Raw genomic sequence first — 25,361 nt, 5'->3', positions numbered from 1 at the left:
AGCAAACATACTACTGTTCTCCACAAATGCAGCATCTAGTCAACAAACTAATTACTTTATAATGATATAAAAACATGTACTGTAGTGTACACTGTATAACCGTTTTCTTGTCCATTTTAAATCCGTTTTAGAAGTGTCCCGCTCTGTGCAGCATGCAGCCTCAAGTCACGTGTCAAAACAAACTCTACGAGGTATCAGTGATAGTTTTTATTTCGCCTCTAGAGGTCGCTCTCGTAGAGTATAATGATAGCACACACTGTTTGCATTGTTTGCACATGCTTGCTTGCGTTCTGTGTTCTTCCACCTTTATTTTGTAGTAAGTAACGAAAATGCTTTTGGGAAATGTATCGGAGTAAAAGTATACATTTTATTTAAGAAATGTAGTGGACTAAATAGTGAGTTTTTATATTTCTGTCAAGTACAGATTCTACCAAAAAAATACTCTAACAAAGTATTATTACTTAGTTACATTACACCACTGCTATTAAAAAGCAGTAAATTAAGAATTTATTGAGGCAAAAGTCATAGTTAATAGTGAATATGTGTTCTCCATACTAAAGTGTTACTAAATTGTCTTTCAAGTGAATGTTTGGTAACACTTTAGATTAGAGGACACATATGCACTATTAACTAGGAGTTTTCCCTCAATAAACTCCTGATTACTGCTTATTGATAGTAAGTATGGTAGTTGTTGTAATAGTTATGATTAGGAAAGGGTTTTTAGAATATGCTCATGCAGAATAAGGCATTAATAAGTGGTTTATAAGTACTAATAAACAGCCAGTATGCTAGTAATATGCATGCTAAAAAGCAACTAGTTAATAGTGAATTTGTGTTCCCTAATCTAAAGTGTTAAAAAATGTTATAATAATAACTATAAATAATGCAAATTACATGCAACTAACCCTAAACCAAACCAAACCAATGTATAGTTACATTAAATGTATAGTTACAGTGTAACAAAAACACCTTAAAATAAAGTATAACCGAATGTTTTATGATCTGTGAAAATTGTTAATGTTTTGATTTATTAACAAATAGGTTCAATAATGCATAGGGTTTATTTCCTGCAGATGGTGCTCCTGTTTGATTCCATCAAATTTTACTGTCTCCACTTAAAGTTGAATGGATTCAAAAGTCCAGAATGTTTTAAAATGTCATCAAGTTTGACCAAGTTCTTTAATTGGAATGGGAAAGCCAAGTGCATGAAGTAGTTATCCCGTTTCTGCAGAGTCTACCCCGCAAAATAAATGGAAGATATTTCAATTTGTTTACCAATCCAGGCTTTAAAGAGTCAAGAGGTCGACTCTAAATGCGGTATAATGTGGCGGTCTGTGCCAGGAGAGCCCATGGAGCTCATTTTGATGCGTCTGCTCTGGCCTGCAGAGTGCACACTCAGTTTCTTCTGCATCATTATTTGTTTTAAAGGTCCTTTGTCAACATAAAAAAGACAAAATTCCCCTAGAGCATTTTTACAGTCTAAAGAAGAGTGGGGTATTAATATGTATATATCTGGATGCATTTTTGTTGTTGAATTACACAGCTTAAAAAGCTATCATATACTTGGCAGCCTTACATACTACGGCTCATTAAATTTGAAGAAAATATCTATAAATATATATTTAAGAGTATTTAACTCCTTCATCTGGTCTTCTTTTTTTCATCACAGTGTCTATTGTTCTGAGGAATGATTACTTTGTGAGAGGGGCGGGCCTACCTGGACGCTTCAAAGCAGAGAAGGTGGAGTTTCACTGGGGCAGCACCAATGGGTCGGCTGGTTCTGAGCACAGTATCAATGGAAAAAAGTTCCCAGTAGAGGTAAGTAAGTCACATTTTGTCTCTAATACATAGAGTTCATAAACTAGGGTTCAATAAATTGTAACAACCTAATTTTTATAGGGCCAAATTTGGTCTTCCATAGTATTTGGATCATGTTAACCACGGGTAAAACCATACCTTGCACCTCACTACCATGGTAAATGGTAACTATATTGCTTCTATGACATTTGTTATGAAAAACAGTAGCCTTAAGACATACAAATGCACAAAAGCTGCTATAGCTTAATAACATAAAATACTGTAATTATATTCCTTTAATACATTTAATGTCTATGGTAATATCTAAGTAAGTATGTTTGGTAGTATAATCAGTACAGCTCAGGAAACCTGATCAGAAGCTCAAATCTCTCAGAGTCAAAGAAAAAAAGTCTACCAAAATGTCTAAAGGAATCCATTGTTCCTGTACAAAACCAGAGTCCTTGTGAATAGTCCTTAAACCACTCACTTCACATTTAAAAAATCTTATTAGGAATAGATTTTAGATGAGGAGGATAACTTTACTAAATGAGTTTCTTCAATAAAGTTCAAGGATTCCACCTTGACTTGAGTAGGTTGAAAGTGGTGCACTAATCTGCACTAATTGAAGAACCTCTCAATGAAACTGGGATCGATGTGTTTTATTGACTTGATGGTGCGGCTGCTGCATTTCAGCGAAGAGCAAGAATATTCCGCTTCCTTCTCACCTCAGGGTGATGTTGCATCTTTAAAATTATTTGAGTTCTGTGGCCGCTTGCATATACTGAAAGCTATAGCCTACTAATATTAGGTAAGACAACACGTTTTATTTTCGCAACTTGTTTATTGACTTATTAATAGCAATTTGCTGTGGAATAGACCTATGTGCCGATCGGGTCCAGATGGGTCCGGTCGGGTTCGGGTCCAGCTTAGACGGGTCCGGGTAGTACATTTATGGCATTTCTCAGTTCTGGACGGATTCGGGTCCAACTTTCAGAATAATAGTCGGGCCAGGTCGGTTCCTTGTAGCACATTTACGGGTCTCTTCGGGTTCGGGTATGAACTTTTGGACCTTTGAAAACCTCTACTGCAGTGGTTCTCAAACTTTTTTCCCAGTGGGCCGCACAATGGTCCAAATGAAAGTCTCACGGTCCGCATATAATTTACATATGACGTCACCAATACAAACCAATCAGATTTAATGTTATCGTATTAGCAAATACTATTATTATACCTAGATGTTGCACACAATAAATAACAAATAAAAACTAACTTACTGACATTAGCTTTACAATAATTATCAGTAATGCTCAATGAACACACAAACTGTATAAATCACTTTAAGTTGCTATTTAATTCTGTATGACTTTATGACTTTCTTCAACAGCATCGCAATAGTCACCAAACAATCACATAAACGCCTTAATAGGCAAATGTTACTCAGCTCTTTTTACAAACAACATTGAGCGCATTGTAATTACAATCTCTGACGATATCAAGCATTCTGTCATGTCGCAATCCCTCGCGCAGCATCGGATCCGCGAGCGCGCGCAGAGTTGGACTCATTCCAGCCGCGGGTGCGCTGATGCGGTTATTTTTACTGATTTAAAATACATCAAACAAACACATCGATTTCACAGTTCAGTCTTTTGAAATTGTAGGTTTTGCTTGTCAAGTAGCCTAGTTTACTACAGAGCAAACAGGAAGGCCGTCCATCTCGCTCAACTGATTCTTCCATTCTTCTTACCTTTGATGCTGACTCTTCTTGTTTGCATGTGTTCCTTCATTGTATGTTCCTCATTTTGTTTTTCTCCTCTAATAACAAATTTGACCATTTTTGACCAGGCTTAAATTTACAAAATTAATGGCTACTGTTTGAATTCTTCCTAAGCGCGCACTTGTGTTTGTTTCGTTAACTGAGTGATTGCGTCATTAGCCTACATTGCCTTTTTTTTTAAATTGTGATCAGCATATCGCGAGCCGCATTTACATTCATGACGGGCCGCAGGTTGAGAACCACTGCTCCACACCCATTCAAACGCTTGCTGCAGTGAAGTGTCGCGTTGCGCGACTCGTGCCCAATTACACTCACTGGATGTCATGGCAACTGAATCATCGAGGAAAACTTTAAATATCTCGCCTTCGCTTTAATTTCTGACCATCTCCAAAAAGACATAAAACACTAAACAAATGATTCTGGCATGCGTTTATCAAAGTAGGAAATCCAGACTTTTAATCCCTTAACACAATTACTGCTGTTGAAATACGAAATTGAGGCGGGTCCGGATTGAATTCCCTCCGGGTCCGGATCCGGACCGGAGTCCGGACTTTGAGAAGTGCTGCTCTACTGTATGAACATGATCCTCACGTCACACTGGGATCTCAGCTGTCCTATATGTCAGACTGTACGTCAGTCAAGATGCGTTAAAAACGGACGCACGCTTGAAAACTTTTCCGGAGTTTTACATCATCAACGCACACACATTCGGTGACAGTGAGCTGCATTACACGCGGGACTGAAATGGTGGCTAACAAAGAAATCTCCAGCGTTCATTTTGATAACAAGTTATCTTGAAAAACTAAGACAATTTGATGTTTGTTGTAGGAGAAGTCACACTGCAGGACTGTGCGGCAAATCTTCTGACACTGCCAGAATTTCGGTAAAAACTGATCTCAACAGTCATTAATTGGCTGTTGGTGAACATGCCATTTGCCTAGGATTATAGGAATCTTTTAGGATTCTCAAAATTCGTCTCAGACGACCAAATCGTGGCCAAAATCGTACAGTGTGCACCCACCTTACGTTTATGCTACTGGCCCCTGGTTGTCTTCACCAGTTCATCTTGGTGTGAAAATGGACCAAATGTTTCTATTCAGTATTATTTAGATTATTATTATGATTATTTTAATAATACTAAAAATTTTAATAATAAGACAATATATGTATATATACACTGGTGGTCAAAAGTTTGGAATAATTAGAATGTTTAATTTTTTTTTTTTAATTTTTTATAAAGTCTCATGCGCCGAGCATGCATTTATTGCTGCATTTATTTGATGTATAATACAGTAAAAACAGTAATATTGTGAAATATTATTACAATTTATAATAAATAAATACAATTTATTCCTGTGATGCAAAGCTGAATTTTCAGCATCATTACTCCAGTCAGTGTCACATGATCCTTCACAAATCATTCTAATATGCTGATTTGCTGATCAAGAAATGTTTATTATTATCAATATTGAAAACAGCTGTGCTATATCATATCATATTTTTGCGGCATCCGTGATACACTACCATTTAAAAGTTTGGGGTAAGTAAGATTTTTTTTTTAATGAAAAGGTATTTTTATTCATCAAGGACACATTAAATTGATTCAAGTGACATTTCTAATGTTAAACAAAATTATATTTTCTATTCATCAAAGAAACCATGAAAAAAATGATATCACAGTTTCCACAAAAATGTTAAGCAGCAAAACCTTAGAATGTAATAATATTTCACAATATTACTGTTTTTACAGTTTTCAAATAAATTCAGCCTTGGTGAGCATAAGAGACTTAAAAAAATATAAACATAACATAAAAAAAAACTTAATTATTCCAAAATTTTGACCTCCAGTGTTTTATTATTATTATTATTATTATTATTATTATTAATTGTATTGTGTGTATTATTATACATACATCCACACAATTCATTTATAAAACAAAATAACACTACTACAACTAATTAAAAAAAAAAAAGAAAAAAAAAAAAATATATATATATATATATATATAATATATATAATATAATATGTATAATATATTTTATACATATATTTTATTTCTTATTATTTTTATTATTATTATTAGTTGTAGTAGTGTTATTTTGTTTTATGAATGAATTGTGTGGATGTGAGAAAGGAAAGTGTCGTACTCCGGTGCTAATCTCAGTCAACAGTGACAAAAAGCCATAAATCTTTAATAAAGAATAATTCCTTTTGCATGCCTTACTGGGTACTTCTACTTGTTTTAAACAACCTTCGAGTTAAAAAAGTGTCTCTTTTGCCTCACAGATATTATTTGTATAAGATTAATATTAGTCTTGATTGTAAACCTTCTCCATTTGGCCTTGAAAACACAGCATGCACGTTAAGTTTGAGAGCTGCGAGAGACCAAGTTAGGTACAATAAAAGGCAACACTGTACACTGCTATCTTTGTTTTTTCTTCATCATTTTTTTTTGAGATTTCTGTGAAAATGGTGCATAGCATCAGACTGGATGCACCACTGCATTCAAGTTTAATGTCGTTATGCAATCGCACATTAAACACTGGAACATGTGAAATCGAGTGTATGCTGTTTGCTGGCCTTTTTTTTTTAATGTTTGTTTCCGCACATGGTTTCTGTCCCATTTTGATTCATTAACTAAACGTGTTTGTGCTGTGCTTTACTCTCGGTCACCATAAACTCTGTATTGGCTCTTGGAGGAAGCTAATTGGCTAATGAGGTTTAGTGATAAATGAGTAATATATTTTCCCCTGTGAAGACACAATAAATGGACACCATTAAAGTCTGTGATTTAAAAGAGGCCTGAAGGAGACTGATTGGTTTTCATTAAAGACTTTAACTTTGTTCTTTCTTCTCTTTATTAGCAGATTAATTCATTGTCCACCCCTTCTGACATTGTCTGGCCTTAATTACTTTGTTTGCGGGTTAGTTTTCAGTTGCCTTACTTTTGCCTGCAATGGGTTCTTTCGACATGTCTGTTGCCTTGCCAAGGACGCACCACTCTCTGTTACAGAAATAGCCCTTTATTTTATTTCATTTTCATTTCAATGTTCGAACAAGGTCAGAGTGTGCGCAGAGTAGAAACAAATACTAAATTTTGAGCCAAACTCTTCTGGCTTTTATCCAAGAAATAGCAGTATTTCTTCTCTATCAATACAGTGTCTACACAACAACAATTTAGAGGATGGGAAGGCGAAATCATTTGTATTCATCAGTCTAAGTTTGTTCGAAATTAGCTGGCACAGAGGTCAGACGACCTGGGCTGGATCCACCTCTCTGGCAGCACTTTCTCATTAGACGAATCGACTTCGCTCCATAAATCCCATTTTACACAGAAATACAATTGATGTGTATCCGTACGCGGGCCGGATAGCTGCTAAGCATTATCTAGCGATTTAAAACCCAAACACACTGAAGCCAGAGACTGGAGATGCATCCAATTATCTCTCGATGACTTCTGGTGACCTCTGGCTCAAATCTAGCACAGTAAATTAAACTATGACAGCAATAGTGTTAATTTTATTTTTTGGCCTTTTTGTCACTTTTATTAGTGTTGCTTGCCAAAGCAGGCATCAACATTAGTATTTGAATGAACTCTCAACTCTAAGTATTAAACTTCTGTGTGTGCATACTGTTTGCATTACAGGCGTTAACCCTGTAAACCCTGAATTATGAAATAATAGACAAAATATATATAAAAATAAATAAAAATAGATATAGTATGATACAGTGAGAATATGGAACTTGCACTCGAGGAAAAAAACACCTCAATTTTATTCAAAGGCCAAAAGGGAGAAAAATATGCAGTTTGTTGCAGATTTTGTTGTTTATATGGAAACAAAGAAAAAAAAACAATAAGATTGTTTTAACAGTAAAAGAGTACTTGCATAAAATGAATATAAATATCAGTTGTCACTCTATGGGCCCTATAATACACCCGGCACAATGCGATGCAAGGCGTAGCGCAAGTGTGTTTGCTAGTTTGCGTCCGGCGCCGTTCGCGTTTTCCCGTTCAGCACCACGTCCTTAAATTAGTAAATGCATTTGCGCCAGTTAGTGTGCCCATGGGCGTGCTGGTCTAAAAAAGAGGTGTGTTCAGGCACATTGCCGGCGCATTGCTATTTTAAGGAGCTGAAAATAGACTGCGCCATAGACCAACTCAAACCTGGTCTAAAGTCTAAAGTCAATGGCACAATATTTTTTTGTTAGAGCGCGTTGGTAGAAACTGCACCTCTGGGCGCGTCCACAGTGCGCGTTGACTTTGCTTATTACACACAGGGATGCGCATCACACAAACATGCCAAATATAAAAAACAAAAGGATTACAGTGTAAAAGAATATTATTGTGTAGGCTACATAAATATAAAAATGTAATGATGAATAGTCATTGCGTGTATTAGAATTAGGCTACCTATTTTCAATTCAGCTTATTACTACTTATAATGATGAACGAAATTGGCTAATTAATTGAACAATCGTGCCAATACACACACATATATATTAACTGACTCATCGCGCGGAGCTGTTTGAAAGCCTGCATTTGCAAGCCCGCTTTAACTTTGTGCACTAGCAGATCGGTTTCTTGAAAAGCATTCAGCTTTTCCGCCAACAAATTCTGCCATGTAAATAGCAATCCGCCATGGCGCGAGCACATCTCACTCTTAAAGGGAATGGGAGATGACACTCTGATTGGTTTATTGAACGTTACGCCTGTTACTCATTAAGAGAATAGGGACAACCAATTTCAAAAATGCGCCCCGGCACATGGACCGTTTTTATAGGTCGTTAAAATAGCAAAAGTGGATTTGGACATGCCCTGAGTGCACCTGCGCCGTGTGCTTTACACTTTGCGTTTAGATCGTTAAAATAGGGCCCTATATCTCCCAAACATACTGTATGTCTTAAGATGCTATCTAAACCCTTCATCAAAGCTCTGTAGTTTTGTGGGGGCCAAAACATATAATGCAATGCAATACAACAGTGCTTGCCAAATGTACAAATAAATGTTCCTCAAAAGCTCTTGTGAACAAAAAATATACTAAAATGTATTTGAAATACATTTATTTATGTGCTTAATAAAGTATCCTGCAATTGTACTTTTGGTATACAAAACTGAAATACTGCTAAATTTGAACAACTTATTTTGTACTTAATGAACTTTAATTGTGCGGAAATAATGCTGAGATCCAACTAAAGATATACTTAAATATATTTGATTGTGCTAAAGTGGTTGTCTGGCTGTCACCAGACCAAGCTCGATTTAAAATTGAACATTGGTCTGGGGAGTTTGCTATACTTTTCTACTGCACAAGAGGCATGATCAACGAGCATTATTCATGCAATTGGATAGTCCTTCAACCAATCAGATCAACGATTCGGGTGACGTACTTTGCAGAGCGACACGAAAACTCCAGACAGGTTTAGTTTGTATTGGTTTGTAGCATTGATCAGCGGTTTGCAGAAGCAGCAATGGCATTGAGCGATTTTTGCAGGTTGTCCAAAAAAAAAACATGAAAGTGAGTGGTATTCACACCCACTCGAGCGATTTGTTTGCTAAACTAAAGAAGTCATTCAGCATCGTCGAGAGGTTAAAAGGAATTGGATTGACGGGCGTGCTTGCCGTCGCTTCTCTATCGTCATCGTGTTATACCCGCCAATAGCGATCAAGGTGGATAAGCCAGTCTGTGATTGGTTCCTGCAAAAGTGTAACAGAAGCAGTAGAAATGAATGTACAGGTTTCCAGACTGAGTTGCCGGGTGAAATCAAATCGCCGGCAGATCAGGTTGGGTTTACCCAGTCTACTAAAGTGGAACTATTGCAAGTATAATTTAGGTACTCTTTAAATATCTTGCATTTAGCTATATTTTGAAGCATGGCCGCTGGTTTGAGATGGTCAGCAGAGCAGACCAGCTAAGGACCAGCATAAACCAGCTCAAATCAGCTTCCATGCTTCAAAACATACCTAACCAGCATATGCTGGGTTATTTTTTTGTTTTTTTTTTCAACAGGAACAGTCCTTATTAATAGTAATATTAAAACACTTTTGAGTCAAGTCAAGTCAAGTCAAATTTATTTATATAGCGCTTTTACAATTGGTAATTGTTTCAAAGCAGCTTTACATATAGAAGCACAGAAAAAAGGGAAATGGTTAAAAATAAGCTGTACAAACAAGCGTGGTAATATGTAACATATACAAGATGGTGCTACATTAAGCCAATGTCGGCTGACTCCCAGGGGTGGAAAAAAACCCCTAGGAGAAAAACCCAGCTTGCTAGCACTGGGAAAAAAGTCCTAGGAGGGAAAAAAAACCCTTGGAAGATATATATAATATATGTAAATGGATATGGAGATCAAAATCTGAATTATACATTTTTATTATAGAGATTAAAAATAGATTATATATAAATATATGTAAGCGGATACAGAGATTAAAAATCTGAATTATAGATGCAGCCAGAACTGGATCTGTAGGCCCATTGTCTCCTGGGCTACGTTGTAGTCAGGTCCAGACGCAGGTTCTCAATCTGATCTGGATACGGCCTGGATCCAGCACCCGGCAAACCTCATGATAAGCAGAGAGACAGATATTAGCATAGATGCCATTCTTATTCTGATGTACAGGTATATCTAGTGTTATAGGAAATGTTCTCGGTTCCGGCCGACCTAATTATTGCAGCGTAACAATCCTTTAACGGATTTGAAAAATGTTAATGTATTGATAATGTGTTATGTGTATGCAAGAGCATAATATTCAGAAATGTGCATTGTGCAACAAAGAAGTACTCCAAATAATGTTTATTTATAATTTTATATCAGTAAGTCTTAAGTAATATGTCAATAAATATATTAATGGATTTGAAGTATACTAAGTATAAATGTAAGTTGTTGTTTTTTTTTTTACTTACTCACATTTTAAAATGATTTTTCTAAAAAATTATGTAAGTAAACCTAAGTTGATCAGTCCAGTAAGTGTTCATCTTAAATATATTACTAACATTATAAAAAGTATTCCTAAGTTTATAAAAAAAAACATTTAAGACCTTCTACTTGCTAAAAAAAAGTATGAATTATCAATCAAAAGGCCAGAAGGCTTGTAGAAAATTCTGTTCAACAGGTTTTTCAGCAAAGGTTTGACCATATTGATAATTTAGAAGTCTTAGATATTGTATCAAAATTGATACAGTAAGTTTTTGTAGAGTTAATCGTGTCTCTAATCAAGCAGCTTTTTATAGAGGAATGTGCTATGGCTTTTTGAGTGATCAGATCTTGCTGATGAATCCATACATCTACTATAGAGCAGAGTGTCAGTATGCAACCACATAACATGTTAAAAACACCCAGAACACCTTAGCAACCACAACGTTACAGCATCTTTTACAGGGCCAATACTTAACCTGAAATATGTTCTTTATGTAGCTTGGGTCATATTTTTTAGCATGCACCTTTAACCATAGCTAATTTGGCTGGTTTCTGAGAGGTGAAGATTGATTGGACACAACGCTTGTGCTATTTCTTTCTTAAAAAATGTGTTTTCCCATCCTAAATGTACAATTATATGGCTATCTGCATTTTATTATTCGCATTTAGCATTGTTTTCTCCTCTCCCATCCGCAATCTTATCAAAACAGACTGCCGCCCCATCAGTTGGGAGACGTCTAGTCTAACAAAATGAGAGAGTGCAGTTTTTCTTACATGCACCATTAAATGACCAGGGAAATGTGCTAAAGCGAAGTCTGCAATATAAAATGTAGAGAGAACAACATCGGCAGGCAAATAATGCCGGCGCACGAAAGGCTGCCAGAGAATAAGCTCAATTGGAACGTGATTGTCAAAGCGAGGCTTAATCTTATTCCCTGCATTTCAACGATCTCTTTCACGATTGCTCAGCTGCTGCGAGCTTTGACATGCCATTCATCCCGCTTTCCTTTCTCTCCCTCTCTCTTTGTACGATTGTCCCTGTTTTTTCTGTAATAGTAGATTTAGCATTTTTTTGACACGTGGCACTTTGTGCGTTTGTTCAGAGACAATGTTTAAGGCAACAAAGACATGTTGTTTATTGCGCCGCGCTGAGGGGATTTGGTTCTGAGGTTCGCTTTCTTCCTAAATCCGTCCTCAGAGAGAGAGCGCGTATAATCCTTAGTTGTCTCAGATGTCAAAATGTGGAGTGATGAGAGAAGTAGAATATGACAGATATGCCGTTATTGTGAAGATGATGAGAGGAATATCAATTCATGAGGATTTGACAGCGTACTGTACCAATTTCGATACCACAGTGCATTGTGTTTACTAAACAGGAACGTCAAAGCAGAACATTAGTATGAGCTGTTTCATACCCTGTCAAATAAGAATGCTGTTATAAAACCCTGTTCCCATCTCTTTACCCCATAGATGCAGATTTATTTCTACAATTCAGATGACTTTGACAGTCTGAGCACCGCGATAAAGGAGAGACGAATCATCGCCGCCATGGCTGTCTTCTTTCAGGTGAAGATCTTCTTTGATTTTTTTGGGGGATATTCAAATGTTTACCAGCCTGTGAAATGAAGCTTTATAGCTCATGATACCTTCTCAAAGAAAGAGGAAGAAAGAGACTAAAAACATCAGATAAATTTGGTTTGGGCCAATGTAGCCTCAGGGCATATTTTTACCATTTGCAACAGGTAGAAGAAAGCACAGACATTCTTTGCTGCCCTCTAGCCATCTTTCTTTCTCTTTTCTCAGAGTAAAGTCTAGCTTCCTAATAGAATAAACTTGCTTCTTGCTTCAGTTCCTAAAAGAATAATGACAGTCTAAGGGGCAAGATATTGCAATGGGATAAACAAGTAGGCCTAAACTGCTTCAGAAGTGTAGCTGTGCGACTCTGTACAAAGGTTCATGGAGTCTTTCATCCATTCATGACCATGTAAACCATGTCAGGACATAATGGCCTCTTCTTCGAGTTAGTCTTGTATTCTGATGAAATACATTATTTTATTAAGTTTTTTTATTTATTTATTTAAAAAAAAAAAGTATATTGTGGTTTATTTTGTGAATTCCCCACAAAAAACTGCATACTTCAATTGCGTTTTCTGCTCTGATTGCATCTGGACCTGCATAATGAGACATTTATCCATCTAGTAAAGTTATCCAACTACTAAATAGATGGTACACACCTCAAATAACAAATTTTGTTTACTCTGCCGTTTAAAAGTTTGGGGTTGCTAAGATTTTTTTGGTGCTCAAGAAACATTTCTTTTACTGCTAAATTTTTTTTTTTTTTTTTGTGGAAACCATGATACTTTTTTCAGGTTTATTTGATGAAGTGAAAGTTGAAAAGAACAGCATTTATTTATTTTGTAACATTATAAATGTCTTTACAGTCACTTTTGATCAATTTAATGCAAATAAAAAAAATTAATTTCTGTCAAAAACAGTCTTACTGACCCAAACTTTTGAATGGTAGTGTAGAAGAATAAATATAAGTGCTTTAAAGGTGCAATATGTAAGAATTTTTCATTAAAATATCTAAAAACAACTAGGCCCGTGTTATATATTTTGTTCACTTGAGTACTTACAACATCTCAAATGTTTGCAACTATTTGTAAATTGTGAGAAAATTGCAATTTTAACCAAGGCTCCGGTCGCCTGCCAATCATCATACCCACGTTACCTTGGGTTTCCGGTTTTATTTTTTTAGAAACCATGGAAACACGAAAGATGCTTTAATATTTACATGTTTTAATAGACAAGGGAACAACTGTTTTGATATATTTATAGACAGAAAAACTAATGTTATATAGCTCAACACTTTTAGTCTTATTGTTTAAATCAAATTTTCTTGATTTTTTGCGAGTACCGTGCTTAACCATGCCTCAGAGAAAAACGCTATTTTGTGAAGTAGCTAACATAGCATAATCAGATGCAGCTTTATTTTTAGTAACAGTAATACTTTTCTCCATCATACAATATGTTTTACAATTAATTGCATGCCATTTATCAACATACGCCATCCATCATTTAATATGATATTCTAAAACTGATCTATCTTACTGCAGTGTGCAACAGTGTCTCACAGCAGCTGCAGAGCGAACACACAGAGTAACGTTATAACAATTTCAACACACTCAGATGTATCTAATATGATAAACAGAGCTGCGTTACCTCATACTCATGACCAGAAAAGCGGAAGCAGCGCCGGCGACTGCTGCATAATAAAAGTTCCGCTGCTCGTGAGGCGTGTGTTGCACAATCGCTCCAGCGCTCTCGTTCAGCTCCCACAACACTCGGTCCTGCTCTGCTTCATACTACAGTAACATTAATAATCACATCCATGAACATGATTTCTTTCCGAGTCCTATCCCAATTCTTTTCCACCGGCTGTGAGGTGAAGACCACATGTCCCAAGATTCCGCGCTCAAACTTGGCGTCATCGAGCTACGCCTTTGTTTTGAATAGGCCTCTAGTGACCTCTAACGGACAGAAAATATTACATATTGCACCTTTAACACAAATGCAAGCTTAAATTTTTTTGTTTGTTTTTACAAACTGAGGGACGAGTTGAAGGAAGTGACATCACAGAGCAGAAACACATACAATTGAGCTCCTACCAGCACCGTGTATCCTATATTGGTTTATTTTTACTTTTCCTTCTCTTTCAACTGTGACAAATGTTCTTATCAAGGGTGAAAATGGCACAATTTTCACGGTTTTCCTAATGAGTCAAGCCAAAAAGGAAGATTTGTGGTGTCATAGCCTTAGTATTCATGGATGCCATTTGAATATATAGAGAAAAACAGGCTTAACAGGTCAGCGAGATGATCCATGAAAATAACATAAGCTTTTTTGCCACGCGGCACCGCATTCATTCCCTGTTCATTCACAACATGCTCTGCACACTCTCATACAGTACGCTTTTACACACCTTAACTAATGTGACAGGCCTATTCTTCACACTGAAAGTGGAACGCAGGTGTGTCCTATGTTTATCCATTGTCAGACGGTGAAAGAATAACCTACGTCATTGGACTTAAACTCTTTTGCCCACATGTGACAGCGTTATGGCTTACCGCTATTAGTGCTTAGACGAATGGTGTCATATGGAGTGTGACATGTCCGTTCCTGGGGGTTTTATATAGTTAATCAATGTGGAACTCCTGTATTGGTGGTTCCCTTGGGCTCTTTTATTGCCACCTAGTTCAACCAAATGAATCCTCAGAGAGCACAAGTGAGTATATTTCATCTCTGACCTGAATGAGCTTCTCCATCAACCTGAATAAAAGGTGCTTATGTCAGCATGCTCTAGTTTTTAATGTTGCATAAGCGACGAACAAAGGAAACTCATGTTCGATAATAGTAGTCTTTAAACTCATCCCATCTTTTTTGTATTTCTTTAACATACACAGTGAAACAGAATAATTGCTAATTTCATGTTGCGCTTGTCTGCGTTTGTTCTAGGTGACGAAGAAAGACAACATTGCAGCTGAGCCCATCATCGCAGGTCTTAAACGTGTGGTCCATCACGGTAAATGTAAACACATGAACAACTTGCAGAGTGTGCACCTATAATTAAAAAAAAATTAAAATAAAATACAAATAGAGCACTTTAGCTTTATTTTTTTTAGCAAGATTTTTTTTGCTGTTGGTTATATGGCTCTTTGGAAATTAAAAAGGTTTTAGTGTTGCATTATAGCTTCTTCAGAACAACATATTGGTTCTAATAGTGGTAAAGTAAAAAAAAAATAATAATAAGTTATTTGAAGCACATACATAGATGTTTTTTTAAAAGAACCATGAATTTCAAAAGGTTCTCTTCTGGAACCTAGAACATGGAGTTCATATCATGAGAAATTTTAATTGGAATTTTTATCTTTTCAGGATCAAGGAAACAGTTCAAGGGAACTGCACTATAAAAACGACTAAAAAATCTTGAAAAAGGCAACCTATCACTCAACTTTTTAAGTTAACTCAACTAATATGCTCCAGTTGAAGTCAACTTAAAAACTTCATGAAATGAGTAGCAGGTAGTCTTTTGAACTTAAAACTCTTGTCAAGACAACTAAACAGTGCTTAGCAATGCAAGCAGCTACAATCCTTGTATTTTCATCTCCATTTTTGTTTTCAAATGTAACTACACGATATGAACATAATTTCCCTCTTAAAACTAGAGACACAGTTTACCCATTTCACCTGGGCAAATAAGTTGCAAAAGTTGCAATGAGAAGTACATATACAGTGGCATGAAAAAGTATGTGAACCCCTTGCAGAATTTGTGAAAATTAGAATTATTTTCATAAAATAAGAGGGATAATAAAAAATGCATATTATTTTTTGTTTAGTACTGTCCTGAGTAAGATATTTTACATAAAAGATGTTTGCATTTATTTCACAAGACAAAACAATAGCTGAATTAATTGATTTAACCATTGATTCTCAATACTGTGTGTGGTTACCTGATGATCTACTTTTTTGTTTTGTGATGGTTGTTCATGAGTCTCTTGTTTGTCCTGAGCAGTTAAACTGAGCTCTGTTCTTCAGAAAAATCCTCCAGGTTCTGCAGATTCATCAGTTTTCAAGCATTTTTGCATATTTGAACCCTTTCCAGCAGTGACTGAATGATTTTGAGATCTGTGTTTTCATACTGAGGACAACTGAGGGACTCAAACACAACTATTAAAAAAGGTTCAAACATTCACTGATGCTCCAGAAGGAAACACGATGCATTAAGAGTCGGGGTGTGAAAACTTTTGAACAGGATGAAGGTGTCACAATTTTTCTTATTTTGTTTAAATATCATTGTTTTTCATTTAGTACTGCCCTTCAGAACCAACAGAAGACACTTGCATGTTTCCTGGCAGAAACATTAAGTACAATTTACCTTGATATTTGAATTCAAAAGTTTTCACCCCTCGGCTCTTAATGCATTGTGTTTCCTTCTGGAGCATCAGTGAATGTTTGAACCTTTTTTAATAGTTGTGTTTGACTCCCTCAGTTGTCCTCAGTGTGAAAAGATGAATCTCAAAATCATACAGCCACTGCTGGAAAGGGTTCAAATATGCAAAAATGCTTGAAAACTGATGAATCTGCAGGACCTGGAGGAATTTTTTGAAGAACAGAGCTCAGTTTAACTGCTCAGGACAAACAAGAGACTCATGAACAACCATCACAAAACAAAAAAACAGTCGTGGATCATCAGGTAACCACACACAGTATTGAGAATAAATGGTTCACATACTTATTTTAATAAATTCAGCTATTGTTTTGTCTTGTGAACTAAATGCAAACATCTTTTATGTAAAATATCTTACTCAGGACAGTACTAAACAAAAAATAACATGCATTTTTTATTATCCCTCTTATTTTATTAAAATTATTCTCATTTTCACAGCTTCTGCAAGGGGTTCACATACTTTTTCATGTCACTGTACCTCAACACCTCAACACACAAATATCAAACATGGCGATGATCAACAATTGTAATTGTGATGTAATTATTATTTAAAAAATGGTTATTGTTTGGCATTAACTGGCATGATTTATGCTGCTTCTGCTGTTGTTGTCCCTGTTATTTAAAGGTCATATGGTTCAGAGTTCATATTATTACTAAATTGTAATACATCTTTAATGCATCTTTACTGAATAAAAGTATTCATTTCTTTAAAAAAAAAAAAAAATCTGACCCCAAACTTTTGAATGGTAGTTTACTTGAAAATACTACCAAATATGGAAAAAAGAGAAAGCTGAACAGACGCTATTATTCATAAATACCAGAAGAATTAACAATAAGATAATAAAATATCCACTAAAACTTGTGTGTACATACCGCATCTTTTTGCCTCATAGTACTTCAGCTTAGGTTTCATGAGATCTATTTCACTCTTTGAGTGAGTATTCTGTGTCTTTTTTTTAAACAGAGAAGGAAACAAACCTTGGTTCGTTCATACTGAAGGATCTATTGCCATCATCCTTGGGAAGTTATTACCGCTACACTGGCTCGCTCACGACACCTCCCTGCAGTAAGGTCGTGGAGTGGATCATCTTCAGTCGACCCGTTTACCTGTCCTACCACCAGGTTGGAGAACACACGCACATAATCATGCATACATGCACACCACATTCATATGATCATGTTTCACATCCAGCTGTGTGCACTATGCTTGAAATTGGCTCGCGTTCTTTCTCCTGTATCATATTTGTACCATCTGCAAGCATACACACAAACACAAACAGACAATATTACACTAGCAATGTGACTCATCCGCTGTGTGCTCAAATGTTTCTGGAAATGAGACTGTGCAGAAGATTTACTAAACAAATGTATGCATTCATCTATGTACATATGTGTTGTATATAAAGCACATTATATGTAGAAGTGCTGCTGATCTTCACCAGTAATAGTGCTTTTCCAAACATGGATTTATTCTAGGGATGCATTTGTTTGTTTGTTTTGTAATAATAATAATAATAATAATAATAATAATAATAATAAATAGTACTAATAATATTGATGTTATTAGTCTTAAAAATAAGTATACTACTAACAATTAGAATAATATAATTATTATTTTATGAAGTATTATTAATATTAACATGCAGAATAATAATAACAATAACAATATTCACATTTTCTAAGCAATCAGGCTTGTTTTGTTTTTTGTTTTTTTTACTTTGTTGAATGATAAAATGACTGACAAAATCCTTTTAAAGGTGCATTAAGCAATTTCTGAGAAACCCTGTTGATGTTTGAAATCCCAAACAAACACACCCTTCCCTTCATTGCTCCGCCACCAAAATGCACGAACACAATACAAGAGTGAATGTATTTTTATCATAGCTGAAGCGAAACAAAATAATGAATAATGAAAAATAAAGCGAAGATGACAAATGAACGACAAGGAAGAACAAAAAACGGCCACAAGGGTATATACAAGCGAGAGTTTGTTGTTTGTCGCCAGCAGCACACCAGCTCCAGACATAAAAATGATATGCAATACTGTCCTGTTACTATAGCTAACATTATAACTACAGCATATCTTGGTTCTGTGAAACACAGCAAATATCCAATGTTACTCACGTATGGAGCAGAAACGACACAACCTTGGCGTCCATTTTCAGGCCTTCCTGCTTAGATCTCTCTGGAGCTGGGAAGCTTTTCTAATATTAACGTGGGTCCTAAAGCTCTTTCCTGATCATGCCTCTTCTTTTCCCATTGATATTCCTCTGACTTTTTCTATTTTGTAATGTCTCTCAGCCATCTCCCTCTTGCTCAGTCTCTCTCTTCCCCCATTGAGAGTGGACACGCCCCTACTGCTGATTGGCTACAAGTGTGTTGTGGTGCTCTGTCTGATCTAGGGCTGTCAAACGATTAATCACGATTAATCGTATACAAAATAAAAGTTTGAGTTTGCCTAATATATGTGGGTGTACTGTGTGTAATTATTATGTATATATAAATACAAACACATCCATGTATATATTTGAGAAATATTTACAAGTATATGTATTTATTTATATTTTTATATAATTTATATTATATATAAATATATTTTTTGTACATAAATAACATATTTCTCTTAAATATATACATTAATTTGTTTGTAATATATACATATTATTTACACACATTACTCACACATATATCATGCAAACTCAAACTTTTATTTTGTATGCGATTAATCGCGATTAATCGTTTGACAGCCCTAGTCTGATCCACTTTCAACAGCTTTTAATCGCTTACCGCACTTTTAAACTCATCTAGGGCCTAGCAAACCTCCAAAACACCCTAGCAACCACTTAGCTATGCGTTAAAAAATCATTGTAAAAATCTATTATAATGATTTATAGATTTTTATATTGATGTATTACTTGGTTCACTCCCAATTCTTGCTCTGGATATCTACACAGCATTTAATGCTAACATCGATTAACTTATCTTTTTGCTACATGCTTTATTCAGCAAGTCATACCCAGCATGCACTTATCTGTCTCCTTTCTAACACCTTCTTGGCCAAAATAAATTGACATTATATATTTCCTTGCTGAAAAGGATTAAATGAAATGGGAAAAATCACATTTAAAGTTTTGGATAATATTTTTTTCTTTGTCTTTCTGCCTCTCTCTTCTGCTGTAGCTGGAGGCATTCTACTCCATCTTCACTACAGAGCAGCAGGATCATGTGAAGTCCGTGGATTACCTGAGGAATAACCATCGGCCCACTCAAGATCTCGACAACCGGCAAATCTTCAAATCAGCTCTGATGGATGCTTGGATGACAGACAGCATGGACAGCGCTGTAGACACAGAATCCTCTCGAGGTATGGCGGCTTTCTTCCTAAAATCGGCCTGACCAATCAAGGAGGAAGACAGATAATTCTTTTTATTCCTATGTTAATTCTAACAATATGACTATTATATGGTAAGGGAATCCTATCTTTAGGAAATAGTGAATGTCCATGATCATTTGAAGAAAAAAGTTTGAGGCTTTTGTGCCTCAGAAAGTCTTTATGAATGTAAGATCAGTACATTTACCACTGGGACTGTGATTATTTCTCTTATCCATAACTATAGTTTAGTTTTTTTTTTTTCTTCATAGACGTCATGTTTGGGTTTCTTCTCATTCATCTCATGCATAAAGTGCAAAGCTAGTTGTTTTTGGGATATCCATTGCTCCTGAGACAGGCTGAATAAATAGGATTTATTAATGCGGTGACTACAGCAGTGCAGCGCTCTGAGCCAAGCCCAGTAACTGGGGGACGGTGTACTGTGTGTGTTAATGATAGCGTTGTTTTCCTCTCCGGCTGAGGGAATTGATTGCTATTGGTTGTGATGAAGTCGGGAGTGATGCAACACAGCCGAAAGGCGGAATAATCGGCATTAATATTCCCTCTAAAAATAAACCCGTACAGATGAACACTGTGTGGCCAAATAGCAATTCTGGTGTTTACAAAGCAAGCACTTTTGAAAACACTTTGCAATATTACATCTTTTTTTATCATCATTGTGTCTTTCTTTTTTTTTTGTTGTTGCACTTTCCTTGAATAGGGTACACTTTTGCCTGCTTGTTTTTAAAGAAATAGAAGCACAAATCCCATGTTTTTGTGGTGAGAATTATTAGATTATATTAAACTTTGTTCACAAAGTAACAACCAACCAAACCAATCTAATGTCTAAATGTTTAGATAAATTATAACGCTGACTGCCCTTGTCAAGATTAACACTGTTACCCCCATTCAACCCTGTTACCAAAATTATTGTAAGAAAAAGATTATTAAATTATTTTTTATTGGAAAATGTGATTTTATCAATAACTACAAACCACTGCTTAATTTCAAAAATATTTAATTAATTTAAATTTAATTGAATTATTAATATAATATATATAAAAGTTTCAATTTTTAGACAAACATACTGAATTATTCCACCCTTTTACCAAAGTTATTGTAAGAATTTAATTACAAAAACCAGGTAATAACTAGGTTCTAGTCCCGACCCCGAATCTAATCTTAACCCATGTACCTTATTTTACTCAGTACTTTTTTTAGGGTAAGTACAATGTAAGTACATTGAAAGTGTGCATACTGTAAAATAAAGTGCAACACATTTTTTTTTTTAATGTATGGGAAGTTCAAGTTTATCTCTATGTAACTACAAACCAATTTTAAATTCATTTAATATTACGTTATTTAATTTAATGTCTAAATTTATCTCAGGAAGGCAACAACAGAAAATAGGAACCAGAATACACATCAAACTAAGAGGTTATCAAGACGGGAACATGAGATGGGAATCATAACTGAAGCAAAATTAGTATATATAAGAACCTCCTTTTGCTGACCATTTGTTGATAAAGAATAAATGATTAGTCCATTTTTTTTTAAACTGGTGAAAACCTACGAAACGCACAGCGTTACTGTCTCTCAGTATACTCAGTGCTGTCATCTTAGCTTGTTGACTACATAACCAAAAGAACCGCCATGAGAATAGAGTCAATTTGAATCATCAAACTCAGTGTTATCTCTGCCGGACAGTAATGGCGGCAGTCATTAGCATGCTGATGATTGAACTGATGAAAATAATGGGCTCTCGCTGAGTCACCCGTGCTAACAGAGCTCTCGAGGCCGACTTCCACAGCAGATGCCCTTTCACTAATCACCCCCTCGTCCTCTTTTCACTTCTTGTGTTCTTGCGATCTGCCTCTCATTTCAGAGACATGTTTATCACAGGCTTGTTGACAGGTCGCTAATGCTGATATACACACATTAAGAGTAGAGGCTTTAGGTATAATGACCTTATCAAGCGCTACTTATGCGGCCCGCCCAGCTTGACAAGAACACGTCCCACCAAATGATTTAAGTGATAAGTGACGTCAATTGTGCAATTACATCCGTTCGTCTTTTCAGCGTTTCCGTAATCATAATTAAATGTTACTTCTTCTTTTTTTTACTGTTACTCAGGTTAAAAAGGTATGCATTTAATAGGAAAAACATGAAGTTAGATCCATGCAGCAGTTAATGCATGTACTAGAGGTGATGTTGAGCTGCTCATGTGGTTCAGATCTGACGTGCAACATTTCAGATATTTTCTGATTGGTCATGATTGTCACATCACATAGCAGTTTCACATTCTGTGAGGATGAATAGCTAAATACTTGCAGTAAAGGCTGTTATTTTATTTTTTTTTTTTACTGCAAAACTAACCTAGAGTTCATGTTTGACATCAAAAAAGCGCCAACAATGAGGTAACAGTAATAAGGAAGTTGAAAACAATAGCCATTGAAACTCTCTTAACACTGTGTCCTAACCACACGCGACACGATAAGATTCCAGCGGCAATGCAACTTGTCTGTCCACACCAGACGCGACGTGACCAAATCAATCACAAATCACAGCTAATCGGAAGAGCATGTGGGCGAAGTCTCATTGCAAGCGCACGCCACTCGCAACAGCATGGATAAGTACAAAATAAAATTCATAATTATTACACCATTTTAATATTCTTAAAAATACACACTGAGTTGACAGTTCTTGTTCTTGTTGTGCGGTGAATTAAACATTGTCGCTTTCAGTATGGCTGTAAAGGTCGCGCAAAATGGTAAACAACCACACATTAGACTTGTCTTCTACTGTGGATTGATTTATATTAATTTGAGGGCTTTTCTTTGTAAATATTGTTACTGTATATGTGGTTAATTGTGATTTATTTAATCTGCATATCATGTTTTTAAACTTTTTATACCATACTTGAGTGTAGGTAAAAGTAAAGTCTTTTGTGCATAAACTTTTTAAAGCAGCACTTTTACACTACCATTTAAGTTTGAAAAAAATGTTTTAAAGAAATGATTACTATTACTATTATTTTATTCAGCAAGGATGCCTTAAATTTTTCAAAAGTGACAGTAGCAACATTTATAATGCTACAAAAGATTTCTATTTCAAATAAATGCTGTTTAAAAAAAAAAAAAAATGTAATCAAAGTATCCTGAAAAAATGTATTACGGTTTCCCTCAAAAAAAAAAAAAAAAACATTAAGCAGCAGATCAGCATATTAGAATGATTCCTGAAGGATCATGTGACTGAAGACTGGCTACTGAAAATTCAGATTTGCTATCACAGGAATAATTTACATTATATTAAAATAGACAACAGTTATTTTAAATCTAGTGTTGGTTTTCTCTTCTTTGGTTAATTTTTTAACAATGATTAAAAATGACAGACATCACATCAGCAGGTTTATTAGGTTGCCGTCACTTTAAGATCTGACAAATCAGATGTCCTCAAAACTCTTTACGGTCATTTAAGGCTTTATTTAACTCATGTAAGAGTTGATTTTTTTAAGTTTACCAAGTATTAAAATATTTATCACATGCGCTAACATGTTAATTCTGACCGCGCTATTTAAATTTTAACAGTATTTCACTATATTAATGTTTTAACTGTATTTTTTGATCGAATCATTCTGCCGTTGTGAGAATAATAGACAAACACATTTTTTCAAAAACATTACCATTTTTTACAACCTCAAACTTTTAAAATGTAGTTTATATTTTTACTGCAGTATATTTCATCAGTATATCTGCATTTTAACTATCATGTACTTCATCCACTCTGGGTATTGCACATACACAAACTCTCAGACTTCCTACTGTGTCCACAATAGTGCGCACGGCCACAGCCATGCAAGGCTGTTTGAAAGCCTGGAGGCAGATTGAGATGAACTCATGTATTATTTTCCACTTTGAAGCAGTTTCTAGTGAGAACGCTTTGGTGAGTCAGACAGCAATAAAAGATTTAGCTTCACCTGGGGGCTGCAGTCGTGGACCTGCGTGCCAGAGATCTGGCTCCGCTCCCGCCGTAATTCCGCCTGTTTATCTCCAGTCACACATCCCTAATCAAATGAGAACAACTGTACCTTCTTCCTCCTTGTTTTTATCAGTCTTATCTCATCGCTCTGCTTCTCCTCTCTCCATCCAGTCTGCAGCAGCATCCCTGACAACATGAAGGTTCATCTGCTAAACAGAACTGCACTTGTGCTGACCTGGGACAGACCCTCAGCTGTCTACCACCCACCTATAGTGGACTTCCTTGTCTCCTACAGCTGGGTAAAGGATGAAATGCCTTTTGAGAAGACCTTCATGCAGAGCAGTGAACACAGCACGGTAAGCTTCTCAGCAATGAAAGGGCAAGCAGTCTGATCATTACAGAAGAGCACATTCATTGTGTCAACCACCACCAACCTCATTCCCACAACCGTAATTGCTAAAGTCCTGATTTTAGCTCAGCCGGTTATCCAATCACTGTGTGGAGGTTACATTTGACTGTTAAGATGTTAAGTGACGCACACACAGCTAGACCTTCAACCTTTTTCATCCATTGGTCGATAATTAATCCCCTGTTGAATATTACATAACATTGAGTGTCGAATAACATGCATATAGTCTATTTTAATGTATTATACACTGCTGTCCAAAAGTTTGGGGTCAGTAGGATTTTACTTTTATTCAGCAAGGACACATTACATTTATCAATAACGACAGTAAAGACATTTATAACGTTACAAAAGATTTCTATTTCAAATAAATGCTGTTCATTTGAACTCTCTATTCATCAAAAAATGCTGAAAAAAATGATGATAATGAGAAATGTTTCTTGAGCACCAAATCAGTGTATTAGAATGATTTCTGAAGGTTACAACACTGAAGACTGGAGTAATGATGCTGAAAATTGCCATTACTTGGATAAATTACATTTAAAAAAAATTTGAAATAGAAATCAGTTATTTTAAAGTAATATTTATTTTTTTTATTTTTTATTTTTTTTGGTTTAAATAAATGCAGCCTTGGTGAGCATAGAGACGTCTTTTAAAAGCATTTAAAAAATCTTACTGACTCCAAAATTTTGAATTGTAATGTATATGATTGTTATATATGATGATTATTATCATACATTTGAAGTAAATGATACATTTTCTTACTATGTTTTAATGTGGGGTTAACAATGAGTTATTCCACTGCAATTTGGGGGCAGTTGTGGCCTAATTGTTAGAGAGTTGAACTTGTAACCTGAAGGTTGTGGGTTTGAGTCTCAGTTCCGGCAGGAAATGTCGGTGGAGGGAGTGAATGAACAGCATTGTCTTCCACTCTCGTTACCCACAACTGAGCTGCCTTTGAGCAAGGCTCCTAGCAAAATGGCTGCCTACTGCTCTGGGTGTGTGTTAAGGTTGTGACGGTGAGGAAATTTTCCCACCAGTTAATCAACGGGCTAATTCGACAGCGCGGGGCAGAGCAAGCATTTTCAATGAATTCCTATGGAAGTTGAG

The 25,361-nt window shown here is 35.8% G+C and overlaps 1 protein-coding gene across 2 annotated transcripts in view; it reads left to right on the top strand.

Moving 5' to 3' along the window:
- ca16b (carbonic anhydrase XVI b) overlaps nucleotides 1-25,361 on the top strand; it is a 107,774-nt gene that overhangs the window by 55,807 nt on the left and 26,606 nt on the right. For both annotated transcript variants that reach the window (XM_067373111.1, XM_067373110.1), the window contains exons 4-9: nucleotides 1,670-1,818; nucleotides 11,961-12,056; nucleotides 15,006-15,072; nucleotides 17,462-17,619; nucleotides 19,678-19,861; nucleotides 24,017-24,201. In XM_067373111.1, coding sequence (XP_067229212.1) covers nucleotides 1,670-1,818; nucleotides 11,961-12,056; nucleotides 15,006-15,072; nucleotides 17,462-17,619; nucleotides 19,678-19,861; nucleotides 24,017-24,201 — 839 coding nt within the window. The remainder of the gene's footprint in view (nucleotides 1-1,669; nucleotides 1,819-11,960; nucleotides 12,057-15,005; nucleotides 15,073-17,461; nucleotides 17,620-19,677; nucleotides 19,862-24,016; nucleotides 24,202-25,361) is intronic.

This window comes from Chanodichthys erythropterus, chromosome 21 (genome assembly GCF_024489055.1).
Source record: "Chanodichthys erythropterus isolate Z2021 chromosome 21, ASM2448905v1, whole genome shotgun sequence".
Classification (NCBI taxonomy): domain Eukaryota; kingdom Metazoa; phylum Chordata; class Actinopteri; order Cypriniformes; family Xenocyprididae; genus Chanodichthys; species Chanodichthys erythropterus.
This window is presented reverse-complemented; position numbering and strand designations above follow the sequence as displayed.